This window comes from Scyliorhinus torazame, chromosome 3 (assembly GCF_047496885.1).
Source record: "Scyliorhinus torazame isolate Kashiwa2021f chromosome 3, sScyTor2.1, whole genome shotgun sequence".
Lineage (NCBI taxonomy): Eukaryota > Metazoa > Chordata > Chondrichthyes > Carcharhiniformes > Scyliorhinidae > Scyliorhinus > Scyliorhinus torazame.
In genome coordinates this window covers 96,890,581-96,915,203 of record NC_092709.1, presented here as the reverse complement: position 1 = coordinate 96,915,203, position 24,623 = coordinate 96,890,581, and the positions used below count along the sequence as shown (strand labels likewise).

Here is a 24,623-nt window from a genome sequence, read left to right as displayed (position 1 = left end):
ATGTGTGTAAGGGTCAGAGCTATCAAAAGTAAGAGCTGAAGCAGGAAAACAGATAGCATTAAATGCTGTTTGAAATAATCAAAGAAAAATGTACTGTGCGTGCCAGTCAACTAGAAAGTAATAATTTTGGTAAAAACGTTATTCGACTCTTTTCTTGCGTGTTCTGGATTTTCTTTGTAGCAGAGGGCATCATCGCTTGTGGGTCAGCTTCTACATAAGCATATATAAATAAGATGGCGAATGAAGATTAAAATAAATAAATTTGGAGTATACAATTTTGTTTTCCAATTAAGGGGCAATTTAGCTTGGCCAATTCACCTACCTTGTACGTCTTTTTGGGTTGTGGGGGTGAGACTCACACAGACACGGGGAGAATGTGCAAACTCCACAAGGACAGTGACCTGGGGCCGGGATCGAACCCGGGTTCTCGGCACCATGAGGCAGCAGTGCTAAGCACTGCACCATCGTGCCCCCCACTAATGAAGATCTGATGGCAAAACAAAGCTCTTAAAAATGCTGACTTGCCAGTTCAGATATCCTGATCATGAAGGCACAGTTACGATGGTCACATTATGTAGTGCAAACATAGGAACTAATTCCAAAGACAATCCTTTATGCTGCATTGACAAATAGAAAATGATTTATTTCAGCAAATGAGATATAAAGACTGCTTAAAAGCCTATTGCCTTGTTAATACAATGCCAGCTGAGGAAGTTGCTTGAAAAAAAAAAAAAAAAAATCAAGATTCTCGACCTGGTGCTTCTTCTCATCAGTCACCCAAGAACTGCGAGAAAACAAAATTACATTCTGGTCGCCTTCTTCAATATCTTCCTCAGCTAGCATTTACTTTCAGTATCAACAATGCGGCAGACCTCATAGTAGGACCAAAGAATTGTCCCTTAGTTCATTGATGAATTATTGCCTTAATGAAACAATGTTGGGGGTGAAGGAGCAGATGGGTAGAGAGATTTTCGATAGGTGCAAAAGTAACAGGGTTGTTGTGGTAGGGGATTTTAACTGCCCCTGTATTGACTGGGACTCACTTAGTGCTAGAGGCTTGGATGGGGCAGAGTTTGTATGGTGTATCCAGGAAGGCGTCTTGATGCAATATACAGATAGTCCAACTAGGGGCAATGCAGTACTGGACCTGGTTTTGGGGAATGAGCCTGGATAGGAGGTTGACATTTCTATAGAACATTTGGGGAGTAGTGACCACAATTCCGTAAGTTTTAGGGTACTTTTGGATAGGGATGAGGGTAACCCTCGCGTTAAGGTGCTAAACTTGGGAAAGGCAAATTACGATAACATTAGACAGGAATTGAAGAATTTGGATTGGGTGCGGCAGTTGGAGGGTCAATCAATATTGGATATGTGGGAGTCTTTCAAGCGCAAGTTGATTAGGATTTAGGAAAGTCAAGTTCCTGAGAGAACGAAGGATAAGTATGGGAAGTTTGGGGAGACTTGGATAGCGAGGGATATTGTGAACCTCGTCAAAAAGAAAAAGGAGGCTTTTGGACGGTCTGGAAGCGTGGGGACAGTTGAAACCCTTGAGGGTTATAAAGAAAGTAGGAAGGTACTTAGGTGGGAAATTAGGAGGGGGTCATGAAAGGTCCTTGGCAAGTAGGATTATGGTAAATCCCAAAGCTTTTTATTGATATGTAAAAAGCAAGAGAAAGGATTGGACCACTTAAGGACAGTGGGGGGAATCTATGTGTTGAGCCAGAGGAAATGGGTGAGGTACTAAATGAATACTTTGCATCAGTGTTCACCAAAGAAAAGGACTTTGTGGAAGATTAGCGGGTGTGGGCAGACTGGGTCATGTTGACATCGAAAAGGGGGTGGTTTTGGGTGTTTTAAAAGACATTAAGGTAGATTTGTCTCCTGGACCGGATGGGATTTACCCCTGAATACTGAGAGAAGCAAGGGAGGAAATTGCTGGGGCCTTAATTGACATCTTTGTATCCTCATTGGCTGCAGGTGAGATCCCAGAGGACTGTGGAATAGCTAATGTGGTACCGCTGTTTAAGAAAGGTAACAGGGGCTTCCGGGTGCGGTGATGACCAGCTGAGTCGCACGTTTCGGCAGCTCCCGGTGGAACAGACTTTTGGGCTCTTAATAAGAGCCCCAACGGCAATTTTAACGGCTAAAAGCACTGTGCGGTAAACCAGATGGGAATCCCCCCCTGGATACGGATGAAAAAAGGAGAGGAAGGTGGCCGGATTGCGGTGGATCCTTTAGAGCAGCGGCCAGGAAGGCAAGCAAAAACCAAGATGGCGTCGGAAGGTGGCAGTTTAATATGGGGCCCTGAACAACACGAGTTTTTGAAACGCTGCGTGGAAGAACTCAAAAAGGAATTGAAGAAGGAGCTGTTGGCCCCGATATTACAGGCGATCGAAGGGCTAAAGGAGGAGCAAAAGACCCAGGAGCGGGAGCTTCGGGTCGTGAAGGCAAAGGCTGCCGAGAATGAGGACGACATACAGGGCCTGGTGGTGAAGACGGAGGTGCACGAGGCACACCATAAACGATGTGTGGAAAGGCTGGAGAACAACGCGAGGAGGAACAACCTAAGGATTCTTGGTCTTCCTGAAGGTGCGGAGGGAGCGGACGTCGGGGCATATGTGAGCACGATGCTGCACTCGTTAATGGGAGCGGAGGCCCCGGCGGGTCTGCTGGAGGTGGAGGGAGCATACTGAGTGATGGCGCGAGGACAGAGAGCAGGAGAAATTCCTAGAGCCATAGTGGTGAGATTCCTCCGTTTTAAGGACAGAGAGATGGTCCTGAGATGGGCAAAGAAAACTCGGAGCAGTAAGTGGGAGAACGCAGTGATCCGCGTATACCAAGACTGGAGTGCGGAGGTGGCGAGAAGGAGGGCGAGCTTTAATCGGGCCAAGGCGGTGCTTCACAAAAAGAAGATAAAATTCGGAATGCTGCAGCCGGCAAGACTGTGGGTCACATATCAAGGGAGGCACCACTACTTTGAGACGGCGGATGAGGCGTGGGCTTTTATCGTGGAAGAAAAATTGGAATGAGCGGGTTATTAATAAAAAAGAACGTTTGAAACAAAGTGGTGGGGCGAGTATGGGGGGGCGAAGAGGGGGGTAAAAAGGGGGGAAAGAGGAGTTTTATGTTATTAATCCTGCGATGTGGTAACTTTTCTCTCTTCCACAGGTGGTGGGGGGAGGAAAGGAGGTGGAAGAGATGGGGCGTTGGCCATTGGGGGCGGGGCCAAGGGGGAAGCGCGGGCTCGGCTCCCGCGCTATGATAATCATGGCGGGAATAGGGAAGCAGGAAGGAGGGGGCGTCGCACGGTGCGAGCCGAGGTCACGGGGGGGAAGCCGAGGTCGGCCAGAGTTTGCTGACTTCTGGGAGCAACATGGGGGGTGTAACTACGCTAGTGGGGGATCTAGCGCGGGGGGGTGGGAGTGGGAGGGGGGAATTATTGGGCTGCTGCTGCTGGGGAGAGGGAGGAGCTGGTATGGGGTGGGATGGGCGGGGGGGCACCGCCTGGGGGGGACACAGCTGCATGGGAACCGGGTGAGGAGCTGGAAAAAGGGGATGGCTAATCGACAAGGGGGGGGGGGGGGGGGGGGTAAAAAGCCCCCCAACCCGGCTGATCACGTGGAACGTGAGAGGGCTGAACGGGCCGATAAAGAGGGCACGGGTACTCGCACACCTTAAGAAACTTAAGGCAGACGTGGTAATGTTACAGGAAACGCACTTGAAACTGATAGACCAGGTGAGACTACGCAAAGGTTGGGTGGGGCAGGTGTTCCATTCGCGGCTAGATGCGATAAACAGGGGGGTGGCTATATTAGTGGGGAAGCGGGTAATGTTTGAGGCAAAGACTATAGTGGCGGATAGCGGGGGCAGATACGTGATGGTGAGTGGCAAACTCCAGGGGGAGACGGTGGTTTTGGTAAACGTATATGCCCCGAACTGGGATGATGCCAATTTTATGAGGCGTATGCTAGGACGCATCCCGGACCTAGAGGTGGGAAAGTTGGTAATGGGGGGAGATTTCAATACGGTGTTGGAACCAGGGCTGGACAGGTCGAGGTCCAGGACTGGAAGGAGGCCGGCAGCAGCCAAGGAGCTTAAAGATTTTATGGAGCAGAGGGGAGGAGTAGACCCGTGGAGATTTAGCAGACCTAGGAGTAAGGAGTTCTCGTTTTTCTCCTATGTCCACAAAGTCTATTCGCGAATAGACATTTTTGTTTTGGGAAGGGCGTTGATCCCGAAGGTGAGGGGAACGGAGTATACGGCTATAGCCATTTCGGATCACGCTCCACATTGGGTGGACTTGGAGATAGGGGAGGAAACAGAAGGGCGCCCACCCTGGAAAATGGACATGGGACTAATGGCAGATGAGGGGGTGTGTCTAAGGGTGAGGGGGTGCATTGAAAAGTACTTGGAACTCAATGATAATGGGGAGGTCCAGGTGGGAGTGGTCTGGGAGGCGCTGAAGGCAGTGGTTAGAGGGGAGCTGATATCAATAAGGGCACATAAAGGAAAGCAGGAGAGTAGGGAACGGGAGCGGTTGCTGCAAGAACTTCTGAGGGTGGACAGGCAATATGCGGAGGCACCGGAGGAGGGACTGTACAGGGAAAGGCAAAGGCTACACGTAGAATTTGACTTGCTGACAACGGGTACTGCAGAGGCACAGTGGAGGAAGGCACAGGGTGTACAGTACGAATATGGGGAGAAGGCGAGCAGGTTGCTGGCCCACCAATTGAGGAAGAGGGGAGCAGCGAGGGAAATAGGGGGAGCGAGGGATGAGGAAGGAGAGATGGAGCGGGGAGCGGAGAGAGTGGATGGAGTGTTCAAGACATTTTATATAAAAATGATACGAAGCTCAACCCCCGGATGGGAGGGAGAGAATGATGGGCTTTATGGACCGGCTGGAATTTCCCAAGGTGGAGGAGCAGGAAAGGGTGGGACTGGGAGCACAGATTGAAATAGAGGAAGTAGTGAAAGGAATTAGGAGCATGCAGGCGGGGAAGGCTCCGGGACCGGATGGATTCCCAGTTGAATTTTACAGGAAATATGTGGACTTCCTCGCCCCGCTACTGATGAGGACCTTTAATGAGGCAAAGGAAAGGGGACAGCTGCCCCCGACTATGTCTGAGGCAACGATATCGCTTCTCCTAAAGAAGGAAAAGGACCCGCTGCAATGCGGGTCCTATAGACCTATTTCCCTCCTAAATGTAGACGCTAAGATTCTGGCCAAGGTAATGGCAGTGAGGATAGAGGATTGTGTCCCGAGGGTGGTCCATGAGGACCAAACCGGGTTTGTGAAGGGGAGACAGCTGAATACGAATATACGGAGGCTGCTAGGGGTAATGATGATGCCCCCACCAGAGGGGGAAGCGGAGATAGTGGTGGCGATGGATGCCGAGAAAGCATTTGATAGAGTGGAGTGGGATTATTTGTGGGAGGTGCTGAGGAGATTTGGTTTTGGAGATGAGTATGTTGGATGGGTGCAGCTGTTGTATAGGGCCCCAGTGGCGAGTGTGGTCACGAATGGACGGGGATCTGCATACTTTCGGCTCCATAGAGGGACAAGGCAGGGATGCCCTCTGTTCCCATAACTGTTTACTGGCGATTGAGCCCCTGGCAATAGCATTGAGGGGTTCCAAGAAGTGGAGGGGAATACTTAGAGGAGGAGAAGAACACCGGGTATCTCTGTATGCGGATGATTTGTTGTTATATGTAGCGGACCCGGCGGAGGGGATGCCAGAGATAATGCGGACACTTCGGGAGTTTGGAGAATTCTCAGGATATAAACTGAACATGGGGAAAAGTGAGTTGTTTGTGGTGCATCCAGGGGAGCAGAGCAGAGAAATAGAGGACTTTCCGCTGAGGAAGGTAACAAGGGACTTTCGTTACTTGGGGATCCAGATAGCTAAGAATTGGGGTACATTGCATAGGTTAAATTTAACGCGATTGGTGGAACAAATGGAGGAGGATTTCAAGAGATGGGACATGGTATCCCTGTCACTGGCAGGGAGGGTGCAGGCGGTTAAAATGGTAGTCCTCCCGAGATTCCTCTTTGTGTTTCAGTGCCTCCCGGTGGTGATCACGAAGGCTTTTTTCAAAAGGATCGAAAAGAGTATCATGAGTTTTGTGTGGGCCGGGAAGACCCCGAGAGTGAGGAAGGGATTCTTACAGCGTAGTAGGGATAGGGGGGGGGCTGGCACTACCGAGCCTAAGTGAGTACTGCTGGGCCGCCAATATCTCAATGGTGAGTAAGTGGACGGGAGAAGAGGAGGGAGCGGCGTGGAAGAGATTGGAGAGGGCGTCCTGTAGGGGGACTAGCCTATCAGCTATGGTGACGGCCCCATTGCCGTTCTCACCGAAGAAATACACCACAAGCCCGGTGGTGGTGGCGACTTTGAAAATTTGGGGACAGTGGAGACGGCATAGGGGAAAGACGGGAGCCTTGGTGGGGTCCCCGATAAGAAATAACCACAGGTTTGCCCCGGGGAGAATGGATGGGGGATTTCGAATATGGCAAAGAGCAGGAGTAACGCAACTGCAAGATCTGTTTGTAGATGGGAAGTTCGCAAGTCTGGGAGCGCTGACCGAGAAATATGGGTTGCCCCAAGGGAATGCATTCCGATATATGCAACTGAGGGCTTTTGCGAGGCAGCAGGTGAGGGAATTCCCGCAGCTCCCGACGCATGAGGTGCAGGACAGAGTAATCTCAAAGACATGGGTGGGGGACGGTAAGGTGTCAGATATATATAGGGAAATGAGGGACGAGGGAGAGATTATGGTAGATGAGCTGAAAGGGAAATGGGAAGAAGAGCTGGGGGAGGAGATTGAGGAGGGGCTGTGGGCGGATGCCCTAAGTAGGGTAAACTCATCGTCCTCGTGTGCCAGGCTAAGCCTGATTCAATTTAAGGTGTTACACAGGGCGCATATGACTGGAGCACGGCTCAGTAAATTTTTGGGGGTAGAGGATAGGTGTGCGAGATGCTCGAGAAGCCCAGCGAATCACACCCACATGTTCTGGTCATGTCCGGCACTACAGGGGTTCTGGGTGGGGGTGACAAAGGTGCTTTTGAAAGTAGTGGGGGTCCAGGTCGAACCAAGCTGGGGGTTGGCTATATTTGGGGTTGCACAAGAGCCGGGAGTGCAGGAGGCGAGAGAGGCCGATGTTTTGGCCTTTGTGTCCCTAGTAGCCCGGCGCAGGATACTGTTGATGTGGAAGGAAGCCAAGCCCCCGGGGGTGGAGACCTGGATAAACGACATGGCAGGGTTTATAAAGCTGGAACGGATTAAGTTCGTCCTAAGGGGATCGGCTCAAGGGTTCACCAGGCGGTGGCAACCGTTCGTCGAATACCTCACAGAAAGATAGAGGGAATGGAAAAGAAGAAGGCAGCAGCAGCAGCCCGGGGGGGGGGGGGGGGGGGGGGGGGGGGGAGAGAACCAGAAAGAGTCTCAGGGTTATTAATATATATGTATAATATGTATAGGTCGTTGCTATAAATAATTGTATATTGGACTGTTAAATCATATTTTTGGAGAGTGTTTATCGGAGACAAGGCAGTTGCCATTTAGTTTTAGTTTTCGTTTTTGTTATATATTATTTATTCTTTGTTTATAAAACAGGTCATTGGTATTTATACTGTTATATTATTGTGTGAAGGATACACAATGTACTGTGATGGTTGACCAAAAATTTTCAATAAAATATTATAAAAAAATAAAAAAAGAAAGGTAACAGGGATAATCCAGGAAACTACAGGCCGGTGAGCCTCACATCGGTAGTAGGTAAATTATTGGAGAGAATTCTCAGGGACAGGATTTATACCCATTTGGAAACAAATGGACCCATTAGCAATAGACAGCATGGTTTTGTGAAGGGGAGCCTCACTAACTTGTTCAAATGTTTTGAGGAGGTGACAAGGAAGATTGATGGGCGGTGAATGTTGTTTACATGGACTTCAGTAAAGTCTTTGACAAGGTGCATCATCGCAGACTGGTACAAAAGGTGAAATCACACGGGATCAGAGGTGAGGTGGCAAGATGGATACAGAACTGGCTCAGTCACAGAAGGCAAAAAGGTAGCAGTAGAAGGATGTTTTTCTGAACGGAAGGTTGTGATTAGTGGTGTTCCACAGGGATCTGTGCTGGGGCCTGTTGTTTGTCGCATACAAAACGATTGGGAGGAAAATGTAGCTGGGCTGATTAGTAAGTTCGCGGATGACACCAAGGTAGGTGGAGTGGCAGTTAGTGTTGAGGATTGTCAGAAATACAGCAGGACATCGATAGGTTGGAGACTTGTGCAGGTAAATGGCAAATGAGTTTAATCCAGACAAATGTGAGGTAATGCATTTTGGTAGGTCTAACATAGAGGGGAAATATATTGTAAATGGCAAAACTCTTAGGAATATAGAAAATCAGAGATATCTGGGCATTCAGGTCCACAGATCCTTGAATGCAGCAACACAAGTGGACAAGGTAGTCAAGAAAGGAAAAGGAATGCTTGCCTTCATTGGACGGGGCACTGAGTATGAAAAAACTGGCAAGTCACGCCACAGTCGTATGGAACCTTGATAAGGCCGCACTTGGAATATTGCGCACAATTCTGGTCACCACACTACCAGAAGGATGTGGAGGCTTTAGAGAGGGTGCAGAGAAGATTTACCAGGATGTGCCTGGTCTGGAGGATGTTAGGTATGCAGAGGCTGAATACTCTCGGACTGTTTTCATTGGAACAACGGAGGTTGAGGGGTGACCTGATAGAGGTCTACAAGATTATGAGAGGCACAGATAGAGTGAATGGGCAGGCACCCTTTCCCAGGGTGGTGGAGTCAGTCACCAAGGAGCATAGGTTTAAGGTCTGTGGGGCAAAGTTTACGGGAGATGCGCGGGCAGAGTTTTTTTATGCAAAGAGTGGTGAGTGCCTGGAACGTGCTGCCAGGAGGTGTTGAGGAAGCAGGTACATTAATAGTGTTCAAAAGGCATCCCCCCAAATACATGGATAGGGTGGGTATAGAGGGATACGGCACTAGGAAGTGCTGAGGGTTTAGGCCAAGGGTGGTATCATGACTGGTACAAGCTTGGAGGGCCGAAGGACCTGTTCCTGTGCTGTATTGTTCTTTGAATCAAACTTTGCTATTCAGAATCACAGAATTGGAACGGTGTAGGAGGTGGCCATTTGGCCCATCGTGTCTGTATCAGCTCTCCGAATGAGCAACTCCCCAAGCATTTCAATACCACAGCTATTGAGAGGCTGGTTTAGCTCAGTGGGCTAGACAGCTGGTTTGTAATGCAGAACAAGGCTAGCAGCGTGGGTTCAATTCCCGTGCCGGAATGCGGCGACTGGGGGCTTTTCACAGTAACTCATACTTGTGGCAATAAAAGATTATTGTATTATTTTAACTGGGCTGTTTAGCACAGGGCTAAATCGCTGGCTTTGAAATCAGACCAAGGCAGGCCAGCAGCACGGTTCAATTCCCGTACCAGCCTCCCCGAACAGGCGCCGGAATGTGGTGACTAGGGGCTTTTCACAGTAACTTCATTTGAAGCCTACTTGTGACAATAAGCGATTTTCATTTCATTTGTACTTCTGAACTTCAGTCCATGTAAAAAAGTGATTTAATGAACACCAGAAAACTGAGATAAAAGCAGATTACTGCGGATGTTGGAATCTGAAACAAAAACAGAAAATACTGGAAAATCTCAGCAGATCTGACAGCATCTGTGGAGAGAGAATGGAGCTAACATTGAGTCTGGATGACGCTTCGTCAAAGCTAGAGAACTGGAAATAGAATGAGATTTATACTGTTGTGGGGGGGGTGGAGGGGGGGGGGTGGAGCAGGGGGCTGGATAAAGCGCCAGCGATAGGTGGAGGCTATAGAGAGAGATTGACAAAAATGTTGTGGACAAAAAGACAGAAGAATGTAAATGGTGGTGATCATGGCTAAGAAGGATGATGTTAGTGGCACAAGAGATCAGAATATATTGATGGCAGAACAAAGAAGTACATTAAGAGATCAGAAAGTGTTAATGGCAGAACAAAGGGATAACCTGGAACAAGGAACAGATGACCCTACAAGGGTGGAGTGGGGAAGGGGAGACAGTGGTGAGGGAAAAATAGATCGCTGGAAGAAATGAAAATAAATTGATAAGAAACAAGTGGGGTGAAGGTGTAGGGGAAATTTTGCAGTCTGAAATTGTTGAACTCAATATTAAGTTCAGAAGGCTGTAACGTGCCAAAACTGAAATCTTTTAGGGCAAAGGAGTTTACATTTCCTCTGAATCAGTAAAAGCACTTTATAGATTGTAACACATTCTATGCCCAAATCAGAACTATATGTAGATCAAATGCTGTTGAGGCCGTTTATGAAGTAATTGACGCATATTCCATCTGTAGGAGCCGATCAATTTAAAAACTGACTGAAAAATTGGAAGAAAAAAATAAACAACTTCTGAAATTAAAATTACTTTAAGTAGATTTTATTATTTTGATCACAACCTTCCTGGATGGTTATTCTCTGTACTTTAACTTGAGCAAATTGTTTCCACTTATGGCCAGCTATTTGGCATTGTTTCAGAATAAATTTAATAAGGTTGAAGATCAGCTATGATGTTCGTGAATAGCTGAGCAGGTTAAAGTCATAGTCTACTCTTGATCCTATTTCATTTGTTCCTTTGCCTAGAAGGCTGTGGTGTGGGTCAAATGAAGTGGGGGTGCGCAAGAAGCCAAGTTTGGAGGAACACAAGTTCTTGGAGGATTGTAGGGCTGGAGGATTAGAACAGAACATAATTTATTTAGTCACTGTGAATCAATCAGTGCCCGAGATGTCCGTGCCTATACAACATAAAACTCCCTATTGCTAGCAAGTTACATATCCTTTAACTCAGAACAGTATCTCAGAATGTATACAAATGCAAACACACACATGCTGTTATAAATCAAATCTTAGTGGCAGGCCTTCAGTGAAAGCACGTTAAGAAGATTTTGTGATGCACACATATATTAACCAAGAGACTGGAGGAATGCGCCACAAGGTTCTATTTTACAGAAAGAAGCAAACAAAAGAATACAACTTGATTCAATCAAACTGTCAAAGGTTAGGGGTTTGGACTGTTCCACTTAAGTGTTGAGAGCATAAATTGTATTCGCACATGAAGTTAAAATACGAGGTACAGAATTAGATTCTGAAAATGTAGGTGCATACATTTACAATAAAAATAGATTAAATAAGGGAAGCACGGTAACAGCGGTTAGCACTGTGGCTTCACAGCGCCAAGGTCCCAGGTACGATTCCCGACTGGGTCACTGTCTGTGCGGAGTCTGCACGTTCTCCCCGTGTCTGCGTGGGTTTCCTCCGGTTTCCTCCCACTAGTCCCGAAAGAAGTGCTGTTAGGTAATTTGGACAATCTAAATTCTCCCTCTGTGTACCCGAACAGGCGCCGGAATGTGGCGACTAGGGGCTTTTCAGTAACTTCATTGCAATGTAAGCCTACTTGTGACAATAAACATTATTAAAATAGGAGTTGCACATGGGACTTAATGTTGATTTCATGCATGGTACTTTGCAAACAATGGAGATTGCATTTTTGTACTATTTTTGATGATTAAGCTGTTGTAAAGAATAATTTAAAACTATATACACATAAAATTAAAAATTCCTCAAGGAAGCTGTTTGTGTTAACAATAAATAGCTCATGAATACTCAATGCAGATGTCAAATTATTCCATGAGGGATTGAGTCATGCCCTAGATGTACAATAAAACTGCATCTGCCTATTACTTATCAGTGTTAAATATAAATTGCTCACTATCTTAGCCATACAACACATAATTCCTAAGGCAGAACAAATGAATAGTGAAAAAGACCCAATTCTCACTCGAGTACATACCGTGGTGTTCTTCGAGAAAGGGGTTTACGGGTAGCTCTGAAGATGACATAACTGGTAATAACAGAGAACATCCCCCATGTGGAGAGAAAGCGCCACCAGTAAAGTTTTACTGTGAAATATAAAGGAACAATCCACATCTGGAGCAAGGTGACCAGCTGTCAAAGAAAATGCAAAAGTTCATTATGAACATTTATCAGCCTACAGCACAATTTCTACATATCATCATTAAATAAAACAAAGTTAGTAAATGTTGTTTATTTTCATAGCTGACAAATTAGATAAATGTTTAATGATCCAGTTTTACCCTGCCATTATATTTATAGTAAGACAATATCATGGTCAGAGTTTTCACCTTGTGGTGAAGTTAAACAGGAATTTGAATTAAAAATAAAACTATAGAAGATCTACAATCTAAATGCTGATAAACATACTGCTAGCCTGTTGGTGTAATGTAAATATAAATCTCAATTCATTGAACTCCATTTAAAAATTGAGTCCTTCGCTGATTAATTAATTAGTCTAAAAGAATCAATCTTTGGTGAAAAAATTTCAATACTACAACAATATAGATATTATTTTAACATAGGGTTACACTTAGAATCATAGAAAAGGTACAGCACAGAAGGAGGCCATTCAGCCCATCTCGTCCATGCCAGTCTGAGGACACCCAGGTGCCCTTTCTAACCCCACCTTCCTGAACCTGGTCCCTAGCCCTGTAGCTTAGAGCACTTAAGGTGCAGATCCAGGTACCTTTTAAAAGAGTTTAGGGTCTCTTGTCTCCACCACCAACTCGGGCAGTGGATTTCAAATTCCTATTACCCTCTGCATAAAAAATATTTTTCTCATGTCGCCTCGACACCTTCTGCCAGTTTTCTTGAATCTATGTCCCCTGCTTCTAAAATTCTCCACCAAGGGAAACCATTTTATCCTGTCCACCCTATCTCTTCCCCTCACAATTTCGTACTTTTGAACATTAGTCTGCATCAGAAAAACTGGAACATTTTAGGGCAAGAGATTTTACATTTCTTCTGAATCAATAAAAAACATTTAATAGATTATAGCACATTCTATGCTCAGATCAGGAATAAGTGTGGATCAAATGCTGTTGATGCTATTTCTGAAGTTAATTGTAGAATAACAACTCCATTTGTAGGAGCTGGTCCATTTAAAAACTGACTATTAATTGGAAGGGAAAATAAACAACTTCTGAAATTAAAATCACTTAAAAGTGGACTTTCCTTGTTAGATCAAGATCTAGATTCTCATTCAGGAAGTTGATTGGAAATCCCTTACCAATAGATTTCTTAATTTATTTCACACCATAATTTTGAGAAGTGAATTAGGTTATCACAAATTTATTTCAACTATTTTATGGAATACAGCAATAACACAATAGAATCCAGGAAAAATAGCAATAAGCATTTCCAAAACAACTGAAGTATTGTGGACATACTATCCTGCTGGACTGTGCAAAATTCAGTAGTCATTTGATAAAACAAGACACAGTTGTGCGTCTGCACTCTTAATAATACTGGTGCTGGTAGTCAACATCTGGATATAGAAAAACACATCATCTACTTTATTGTTTAATGGCACCATTACCATCTGGATTATATTAGCACAAATTTTACTTATCCATACATCATATCCCATGGAATTTCCTGACAAATCAGACTGTTGCCCGAAGGCTAAATGTTTTTCTCATTAAAAGGCTTAAATGAGCTAAACAGGACTTAGACCTCAAGCAAATCCTAAAGTGGGGGTCTAAATAATTAGAAGGCAGCAGGATATTTAATTCATCACTACCGATTTTTGGTCTGGCTTGTCTTGCAAATGAAGTTCATAAAGTTGACTGAATTTACAGTACGGCTAGTGCGCAGACATAAATAACAGCTGTGATTTACATTTTTAATTGCTTAACGTTAACCTTTATGTGCTAAATGATCAGTAAACCATGGGTTAATAAGATGATAATGAGATTTCTCTTCTATTATCCCTGCCTCATTTTGCACCAAACATAATACTAATTTAGTTAACAGGGTTAATCAAACACCACACGTATTTTAAATTAATGTTTTCTGACTTTTTCTGCCCCGTTTCTTTTATAAGGAGTTCACAATTTAAAAGTCAAGAAACACTCAAAAATTGTTTTACAATTTACAGTGCCTGAGAGTGAAGTCTGCAATCTGCCAGGTCACAGTTTGCCACGGGCCACACAATTTTACTACCGTACAGCTTTGCAATAATTCTTATGTTAAATGGCAGCAATTATTACTATACAGAAAGGTCTGAAAATAAGATGGCATTCTCCCCAATTTCCTCTCCATTAAGTAAGCCTGTTCCTTTTATTACTAGATTTCAAAGCAAGAATTAAAGTGCCATTTGTTTACGAAAACTAATTGAAATTACTTGTTAAAAACAGGGGTAGTATTAAAAATGGACAATCCACTTGATTGTGAAAAGCCATGCTATAACAGCAGATAGTGCATCACAACAACCAAAATAAACTATCCATTAACCTCATGATAGCAGTAACCATCTTAGATTACAGTGCAACTGGAATTTGAGTACCAAACTGCACATAAAACAAGATCTACGCTTCACACCATTATGATTACAAGTTTGTCTGTGTGGCAGCTGCACAAAACCTAATGAAAATTCACAAAATATGAACAGGCTGCTCCTATTAAAATCATTAGTAACAACAAAACATAACAGATGATCCGAATTGGATCTTTATGTTCAAATTCAGTTTAGGAGCAGGTACATTTTAGCAACGTGTCCACAGCCACCTGTTGTCTCTCGGGAGACTTGAACAGCATCATTATTAAAGTTCCTCGTTACCAAATCGGAGTTTCTTTAGGTATTTATGCGTGCAAATTATAAAGCAGGCAAAAGGGAAAATGAAAAAGGAAATTTTATTTTGTGAGTATTTCAGAGATTATCACTCTGGTACGGCCGGGCATTTGGAGTATTGCGTACAGTTCTGGTCACCGCATTATAGGAAGGACGTGGAGGCTTTGGAGCGGGTGCAGAGGAGATTTACCAGGATGTTGCCTGGTATGGAGGGAAAATCTTATGAGGAAAGGCTGATGGACTTGAGGTTGTTTTCGTTGGAGAGAAGAAGGTTAAGAGGAGACTTAATAGAGGCATACAAAATGATCAGGGGGTTGGATAGGGTGGACAGTGAGAGCCTTCTCCCGCGGATGGATATGGCTGGCACGAGGGGTCATAACTTTAAACTGAGGGGTAATAGATATAGGACAGAGGTCAGAGGTAGGTTCTTTACGCAAAGAGTAGTGAGGTCGGGGAATGCCCTACCTGCTACAGTAGTGAACTCGCCAACATTGAGGGCATTTAAAAGTTTATTGGATAAACATATGGATGATAATGGCATAGTGTAGGTTAGATGGCTTTTGTTTCGGTGCAACATCGTGGGCCGAAGGGCCTGTACTGCGCTGTATTGTTCTATGTTCTATGTTCTATATGAGATTTAGGTGATTGGCTGGACGGCTGGTTCATGGTGTGGAGCGACGCCAACAGCACGGGTTCAATTCTCGTACCGGCTGAGGTTATTCATGAAGGCCTCGCCTTCTCAACCTTGTCCCTCGCCCGAAGTGTGGTGACCCTCAGGTTAAATCACCATCAGTCAGCTCTCAAAGGGAAGAGCAGCCTATGGTCCTCTGGGACTGTGGCGACATTTTATATGTTTTTATGACTATAAATCTAGTGTATACGTGCTCATAGCTGCCATCACACATTGTTTGCATCTAACATACATGTTTATTTTCATACAAAATCTGGTATGTGTACAGTTAACAAGGTGCATTATCATAGCTCATTTGAAAATGCATTATTACTTCAAGATTAATCAAACAAATCTTAAAGTTTTGATCATAAGTCAAATTCCAGACTGTGATCCTTGTGGCTATTTTCCTTTTGTTATAGTCAGGATTTGATCATGAATGTGAAAAATGTGCTTAAAATACCCAATGATTTTATAAATGTGATTTAAACAGAGTATAGAAAACCCTTATTATACAAATAGAATATTCTACAGACTTATGACATTTGAGTATTTTTTGGTTGGATGAGCAAACAGATCATGGCAGCATGGTGCAGGAGGCCATTCAAGTTTGGGGTGGTGTGGGGAGGAGTGTAGGAATGTAGTGGCAGTAAGATACAGCATACCCAAGAGGATAGACACAGTTCTCTGTGGCCAAGAGCTGGAGTCTTGGAGGCTGAGTTGCCTGTCCAGTACCAGGGTTCAGGGCATCTATTTGCGACTGGAGAGGAACTTCCAATGCGAGGTGGAGAGGATCCAGTTGTGGTCGTCCACATGGGTACCAGTGAGATAGAACCAAGAGGAAGATTCTGCTTAGGGATTATGAGCAGTAAAATAAAATAAAAAACACAAAGGTAATAATCTCTGGCTTGAGCCACATTGCACCCGAGCCACAAGTGAATTGGAGTAGGGTAAATAAGATTAGAGACTTAAATGTATTACTCAAAATCTGATGTGGAAGAAATGATTTTCAATTCATGGGGCACTAGCACCAGTACTGGGGAAAAGGAGCTATACCTTTGGGATTGTCTTCACCTGAACCGTGCTGGGACCAATATTCTGGTGGATCGTATAACTCGGGCAGTAGAGACGGTTTTGAGCTAAATAGTAAGGGGAAGCGATCAGGGCAGCACGGTAGCATTGTGGATAGCACAATTGCTTCACAGCTCCAGGGTCCCAGGTTCGATTCCGGCTTGGGTCACTGTCTGTGCGGAGTCTGCACATCCTCCCAGTGTGTGCGTGGGTTTCCTCCGGGTGCTCCGGATTCCTCCCACGGTCCAAAAGATGTGCAGCTTAGGTGGATTGGCCATGATAAATTGCCCTTAGTGTCCAAAATTGCCCTTAGTGTTGGGTGGGTTTACTGGGTTATGGGGATAGGGTGGAGGTGTTGACCTTGGGTAGGGTGCTCTTTCCAAGAGCCGGTGCAGACTCGATGGGCCGAATGGCCTCCTTCTGCACTGTAAATTCTATGATAATCTATGTGAGATACAATATGGTAAATTGAAGAGAAACAAGGTAAAGGAGCAGGATAGCAACTTGAGTAATGATAACTATAGTGGTGGCAGGAAGTGACATGACACACAAAACAAAGCAATGCACCAGCAGATGAAGCAAGAGATTGCAAAAATGGTAAAAGGACAGAGTTAAAGGCTCTGTGCCTGAGTGTGTGCAGCATTCATAACGATGAGCAAACAGTTAGCACAGATATAAATAAATATATATGATTTGATAGCCATTACAAAGACATGGTTGAAAGGTGGCAAGGCTGGAACCTGAATATTGAAGGGTGTTGACATTGCAGAATGACAGGAAGCAAGGAAAAGGTGGTAATAAAAGAACTAGCAAAGAAAGACTTGAAAAAGAGGGAGAAAATGGAGTATGAGAGAAAGTTAGCTAAAAATAAAGCAGGTGGTAAGAGTTTCTACGAGTATTTAAAAAGGAAAAGAGTAACTAAAGGAATGTTGGTCCTCTAGAGTGCATCTGAGACTTATTAATGAAAAACAAGGAAATGACGGAAACATCATACGGATATTCGGTGTCTGTCTTCATTGTACAGAAAACTTGGAACATTTTCCAAAGATGCTTGAAAATCAAGAAGTGAAAGGAAGGGAGGAACTTAAAACAATCACCATCACCAGGGAAAAGGTTCTGGGAAAACTACTAGACCGAAAGGCCGTCCAGTCCCCAGGACCAGATGGTCTGTATCATGGGGGAGAAGTGGCTACAGAGATAGTAGAAGCAGTGGTTATAATCCTCCAAAATTTCTTAGATTCTGGAAGGGTCCCAGCAGATTGAAAATAAGCAAAGATAGAAGGCAGAAAGCAGGAAACTATAGGCCAGGTTTCCCAACACCTGTCATAGGGAAATTGCTAGAATCCATTATTAAGGAAGTTGAAGGGAACTTGCTATTTCTGATTGATGAAAGGGTAATTGATTTAACCATTTTAATGTAAATACTAAAGCCCAGTTTAAAATGCATTTTAAAATGGTTTTCAGCATTACAAAAAAAAAAAACAGCTTGCAGAATTTGCAGTGGCAAAGCACAGAATTTGAAACATTCAAAAGCTAGCTAAAGCTTATGCAACATTTAACTGATATCATAAACTGACCATTGTTCAAATAGCAAAAGCTATGCAGCCATACTCAAGGTCGCCATGACTACATGAACACACCTTTTTCAGAATACAGATAATGGCGCATTAAGCAATAAACCTGTGAAAACTAGAATTGATTAAAAGAATATATCACATTCCAACACACACAAACATCTAAAAATGCAACATATCCGAATATATGTTGCACATTGATGATTGACAACTAACCATCCAACCAAATGCATTTGAAACCCATCCAAGCCAATCAGGGGTAGGGACAGATGGAGTCAGGCTGATAACATATTCCTTCAAGATAGAGGTTCGGGAAGCCATTTTCTATCCAGGATCACTCTATACCTTTTACTTAACTACTCGCTATCCTTATTTTGTATTTTCATATTTCCCCTCTAACTCTTGAAGTTTGCGCAAGCTGTTTTGCTTTGAGCAAAGAACCGTTACCGTATTTTGAAAGTTAAATCTGTTGTAACCATTAAGCCAATTACTTCTCTTAAAGTCTTTTGCTGGCAAGGGCTTTTTAAGAACATTTGATTTGTAACCGCAAGAAGATCTTAGACTCTCAATTATAATCAATAGACACACTAAAAGATTTTTATTTCACATCCGAGAAGTGTAACTTAAATTCTACTGAGTTTTGAAGTGTATACGAGACTACACTTAAACCGCACGGTAGATTCCTACAATTGGCGTAGTTCGGCAAAAGGGGATGAGCGCCGAGTCGACGATCGGAGAGAGTCGGAAAAGATCGGAACGAGTCAGAGACGATGGTAAGGATTCGGAGGACATCGAAAGACTGAAGATCGTACCGTTAACGGAAGCCCAGAAGGACGGAAGACCCAAAGACATCTATCCGAAAAATGGCTAGACTGGGGTAAGAAAATCTCTTTTTGCACCCATTAAAAGTCTTAAAGCCGCACTGGCTAGTGCTTCAACCCCTTTAGAAAGGACCTTTTTAAGAAAGTTATTCAATCGGGTGCAGGCCGTATAACTAAATAAAACACGACTGAATAGTTGTCGTCGTGTAATCTTCAAATTACACAAATTGTTTGCCACCAAAAAATTGGGTGTAAGGCTGGATTTATGGCGGACAAAAATCCTAAAATAGATTCAGTTCCTTCAAATGGTAGAGAACTACTTCCCACGACTTCGAAGGGAGGCCGGGCTGTATAGAAGTTTCTATCGACGATATATTGGGAGATCTTAGATCTTTAATTTATAGACATCATTTTGGATTGTCTAAAGTAACCACACAAATTGTATCAAAATATGATATCCCCAAAGGACAGTGGTCCATTGACGACATCAAAAGGGCCTGGGGAAAATCCACACGTTTAACTAGAAAAAAACGCATGAAATGGTCTTTTGCATTAATGGCGCAGCTCCATAAACAGCAAGAGACGATCGTGAAAACTAAAAACGATCATGACCTCCAGTCCACTAAAGACCAACTAGCGGCAGTTGTTGAAGAATTGCGAGATGCAAAATCTAAACTTGAAAAATGTGATCAGATCAAAACATTATTGGAAAATGAAACCTTTAAAGTTTAACAACAATCATTCCAAATTGGCGAATTACAGCGTAAAAATAATGAATCAGTCCAAAATTCAACAGTTAATGTCAGAAACTGATGACATAAGTTGCTTGAGGAAAGATGTGTTTTGGAAGGTGAAATGAGCAACTTGAAAGAACATTGCAAAGTCTTAACAGTCAATCTCGCAGCTCACAATTCGGATCAGAAAACAAATGACCCTTGTTCAAATCCTAATACCAATTCCGAAGCTAGAGAAAGTACCCGAGTGATACAGCGTCAGCTCCAATCCCACAACCAAGATCAAATGTTAAAAATAAACCAAAAATTAGACCTCAAATACTGAATAACTCAGACGAAGACAGTGACTAAATACGCGAACCTAAGAGACAAACTACAAAGGTAATTCGATTAGCCCCACTATGAAGCAAATGGGTTAAAATTGGAAGTAAGGAAACAAGAGAGAATGAGATAACAACTACAAAAGCTGAATATGGCCGACATTGAGTCCATGAGGTTGCTGATCCTGATAAAATAGACAGATGGTCTAAAGATCTCACGCACCCAAAAAGGGGAGGCATGACCATGTGGGAACAGCTCCATAGATTACAAATCATTTACCATCTTCATCCATTAGATGGTGTGCAAATTTTGTCTATTATGGTAGGCACCCGTGATGGTCAAATTCTCGCGGATGAAGTAGGTGTTGCCCTTGGAGATGATATGTAAAATTTGGAAGCTGGTTGGATAGCGGTTAAAAATTGGCTATTAAGATTCCGCCCACCTAGGACCAATTGGTCAAAAATTACATCCTGTATTGAAAAATCTAGTGAAGATATTCAAGAATTCGAGGACAGATTTATACATGGCTGGATAAAACATTCAGGGATGAAACTCCTAAACGAAACAGATACTTGGGATACAAGTACTTTAGGACTGATTAAAACTCCTTTTGTTGCTGGTTTAAAACCCGAAATATCTAATGCTTTGAGCCTGATCCTACCTACTTGGGCCTCGACTGGTACATACCGATAAACAGTTGACCGATGTATTCAGATTGATTGCGGCATGCATGGTCAGTCAAACATTAACCCTTCAGCTGGCCAAAGTCAGCCTCTGCAAGCTGCTGCTCAGCGGCAGCTGCTGCAGGGTTATCAGCGTAAATACAACTTGTCCAGAAGCATCGGATTCTAATACTTGCTCCCTTGCGCCCCATTAAAAGAACATAAGAAACCTTCACAATGTCTTTATTGTGGTAAAACAGGACATTGGATAGAAACATGTTGTTACAAAATGCAAGACGAACAAAGAAATAATAGTTCTGGTATCAATTCGCCTAGTGAAATGTCCAATGACTCATACAATAAGTTCCATATTCATGCCAGCCACGTCATGCGTACAGACAGGACACGCCCAGGGTTGCGTTCCAACAAGACACGTACAGGGAGTCTAGGCCCCTCCAGCCGTTGCCACGTAGGGACGCACGCAATGGCGACAATGAAATGGATGAAATGTTTAACAGCTTAACACATGCACAAAGACGGTCTCTGCTGGAAGCTTCAAAAAACTAATAGACCCCACTCTTGGTGATTCTTTTCACATTTCATTGCATGCACTGCTTGAACAGAAAAATAATGGATTATATATTTCATTAAGAGTGGGAGGATATCATATCGATTTTCATTTTGACACTGGAGCTGAACTTACCTGTGTTACTCAAGACTATGCTGATTTATTTCCCCTAAATGCAGGAAAGATCAACGCTTTTGCAGCAGGAGGAGATTCTCTTACCCTCCGAAAGACTGATCCAATGCTGTTAGAATTTGGACCACCAACTGATGGCATCAATTTGGGTAGGTCCGGTCACACAGGCACTTCTAGGTTTGGACATCCTATCTCAACTAAACTCTTCACTTAGTTTTAGTAACGGAAAAATCACCTGGTCCATTAGACATCAAAAAGAGCGAGATACAAAGTCACTCAATTTGGGCTAAGGACAGAAATGATTGTGGCCTATTAAAAATGGAACCAGCCATCTTCATTGGATCTGTACCGCATTGTACCAAACAGTACCCTAGTAATAAAACTTCAATTCAGGGCATACTTCCTATAGTACAACAACTTGAAGAAAGGGGAATCTTAGTGCACATTCACAGCTTATCAAACAGCCCAGTATGGCCTGTCAAAAAGGCGAATGGCACATGGCGCCTGACTATTGACTATAGAAAAGCCAACCAATTCATTGTCAGGAAAGCTCCTTTAGTGGCAGATCCATCTACAGTCTTCAACTTTTTTAACACCAGACCTTCAATGGTATTTAGTCATTGACATGGCAAATGGTTTTTGGTCAGTACCACTTCCTAAGGATGTACAGTCATGGTTTGCTTTCACCATCAATCAATAACAGTACACATGGACTAGACTACCACAAGGTTTTCACAATAGCCCTACTGTTTACCACATGGCACTACAGAACCTCATCAGGCATCTGCCTGTCCTGCCTTCCACCATTATCCAGTATGTAGATGACATTCTGAAAGCATCCATTAATAAAGGTGATCACTTAAAAAGACTTGTATTTGGTTTTGGATCACCTTAGTGATAATGGACACAAAGCACAAATCTCCCGGGATGAAGTTGTCTACTTAGGTCAGAAAATATCCAAAGGCAAAAGGGAACTTACTCAGGATAGAACAGCTGCCATCAAAGCTGCAAAGGAACCTACAACTATCCATGAAGTAGGATCTTTTTTGGGACTGTAATTTTAACAGAAATTGGATTGATTCTTTCACTCAGATAGCTCAGCCATTGAATGATCTTTTAAAAGGTAACAGAAAATCAAAAGACACAGTTAATCTCAACACAGAACAAAAAGAATCATTCTTAAATCTGAGCAAGGCTCTATGTTCAGCACCAGCTCTAGGAATTCCAAACAATGGAAAACCTTTTACCATGTTTGTTCATGAAAAAGAGGGTTGCGCGACCGCAGTACTAGCCAAAGAACCTGGTGATCAGTTAAGACCAGTTGGATATTACTCCATTAAACTTGACAACGTGGCACTAGCATTTGGCAGCTGTTGAAGAGCCATGGAAGCCACATGTCGAGCTGTAACGGCAACGTCAGGCCTTGTCTTAGACCAACAGTTAACCATTAAATGCCCACATTCAGTCCATTCACTACTATCCATGAACAGAGTATCACAAGTTACATCAGCTAGATGGACGACAGCAGTTTTAGAAGCACCCAACCTTTATTTTCAGAGCCAGTCCTGTAAATCCATAATTTTTACTCCTGTTTATCGAGGAACAAAGGGGGGGGAGGCAGAGGGATATGACTGTGTGAAAATAATAGAGGAAATGGAAGAGGTACGCTTAGTGGAAGAAGAACCACTACAGAACCCAGATTTAATCCTATTCACTGATGGTTCCTCTTTTATTGACAAGGGTGTCAGAAAAGCTGGGTGGGCAGTCACAAGCCCATATGAAGTATTAGCTGAAGGAAGTTTATCCCCAGGTACATCAGCGCAACAGGCTGAATTAAAAGCACTAACAGAAGCATGTCATGTGGCAAAAGATAAAACTGCTAACATCTATACTGACTCCAGATATGGTTTTGGAGTAGCACATGCTTTTGGCTACCTGTGGAGAAAAAGAAGATTTCTCACAACAGCAGGTACACCTGTCCGAAATGGAAAGGAAGTACGAGATCTCCTATGGCCTTGCCAAAAGAAGTATCAATTCTAAAATGCAAAGCCCAAAATCATGAAGACACTATGGAAGCAAGAGGAAATGCTCTTGCAGACCAAGCAGCAAGGGAAGCTTTTTGCCTCTCAGTGGTATGAGGAATTCAATCACATTTACAAATTGGGAGTGACTAACTTATTACAGGATCTACGTGTAATGCAACGTGATTGTACACAGAAAGAAAGATGGACATGGTTAGAATCAGGTATTCAGTTGTATGATAATGATATTTGGAGACAAGTTCAGACTGGTAAACCAGGAGCACCACAAGCACTGATGCCCTTTTTGGCCCAACAAATCCATTCATCTATCACCTCAACAAATGATGGATCGATTTCAGAGGAGTTGGTGTGGTAAAGGATTCAAACAATATGCACAATTGGCATCAAACCGTTGCATAACCTGTCAAAAGAACAACTTGGGACCTATAACATCAATGCCACAATTAAAAGCTCCTGCAGGACCGTTCCAGGATGTACAGGTGGACTACATCACCCTTCCTAAATTCCAAAAGTACAGTGACGTCCTTGTAATAGTGGATAAATTCTCTAGATGGGTAGAAGTTGCTCCAGCTAGGAGAGCCACAGCCACCCATACAGCCATGCAAAGACTTTATACCTAGATGGGGAGTACCAGCTAGCATTGACTCAGACAATGGATCCCACTTTACAGGTGCTGTTTGTAAGGAAGTGTGTAAATTATTAAACATTGACTGGAATTTACACTGCCCTTATCATCCACAATCATCAGGACAAGTGTAACGTATGAATTGAACTTAGAAAGAAAGATTGTCTCAATACAACCAAGAAGACATTAATTGGGTCCAAGCCTTGCCAATAGTATTGTGTAGTATCAGTGCAACACCAAACAGAACAACAGGCTTAAGTCCATTTGAAATCATCACAGGCAGACCAATGTCTCTGCCAGGAACTATTGATTTGCGAAACGCAGACTGTGATTTAATGAGTGATACTCTGCTGACGTATTGTCAAAATCTAACAAATGCTGTTAGTTCTGCTTCTCAACAAGTGTTGGCTGCCTGGGGTGATCCGCCAGAGGGTGGGCATGATCTAGTGCCCTGCGAGGAGGTGCACGTAAAGAAACCTCAGAAAGAACCTCTAGGATCAAAGTGGGAAGGACCCTTTTTAGTCCATCTCAGCACCCAACCCCCCCCCCCCCCCCCCGCAACGCTCACACAAATCTTCTACTCCTTCAAAGAATCGGCTCATCCTCACCCTCGTGAGGTTGGATCCACGCGTCATACATGAAGCACACGTATAAGTATTAAGATCTGTAA

General features: G+C 43.6%; 1 protein-coding gene across 1 annotated transcript in view; it reads right to left on the bottom strand.

The window, feature by feature from the left end:
* The window catches only part of rnf175 (ring finger protein 175), an 82,369-nt gene that overhangs the window by 26,086 nt on the left and 31,660 nt on the right, over positions 1-24,623 (bottom strand). The window contains exon 4 of the mRNA XM_072496013.1: positions 11,878-12,032. Coding sequence (XP_072352114.1) covers positions 11,878-12,032 — 155 coding nt within the window. The remainder of the gene's footprint in view (positions 1-11,877; positions 12,033-24,623) is intronic.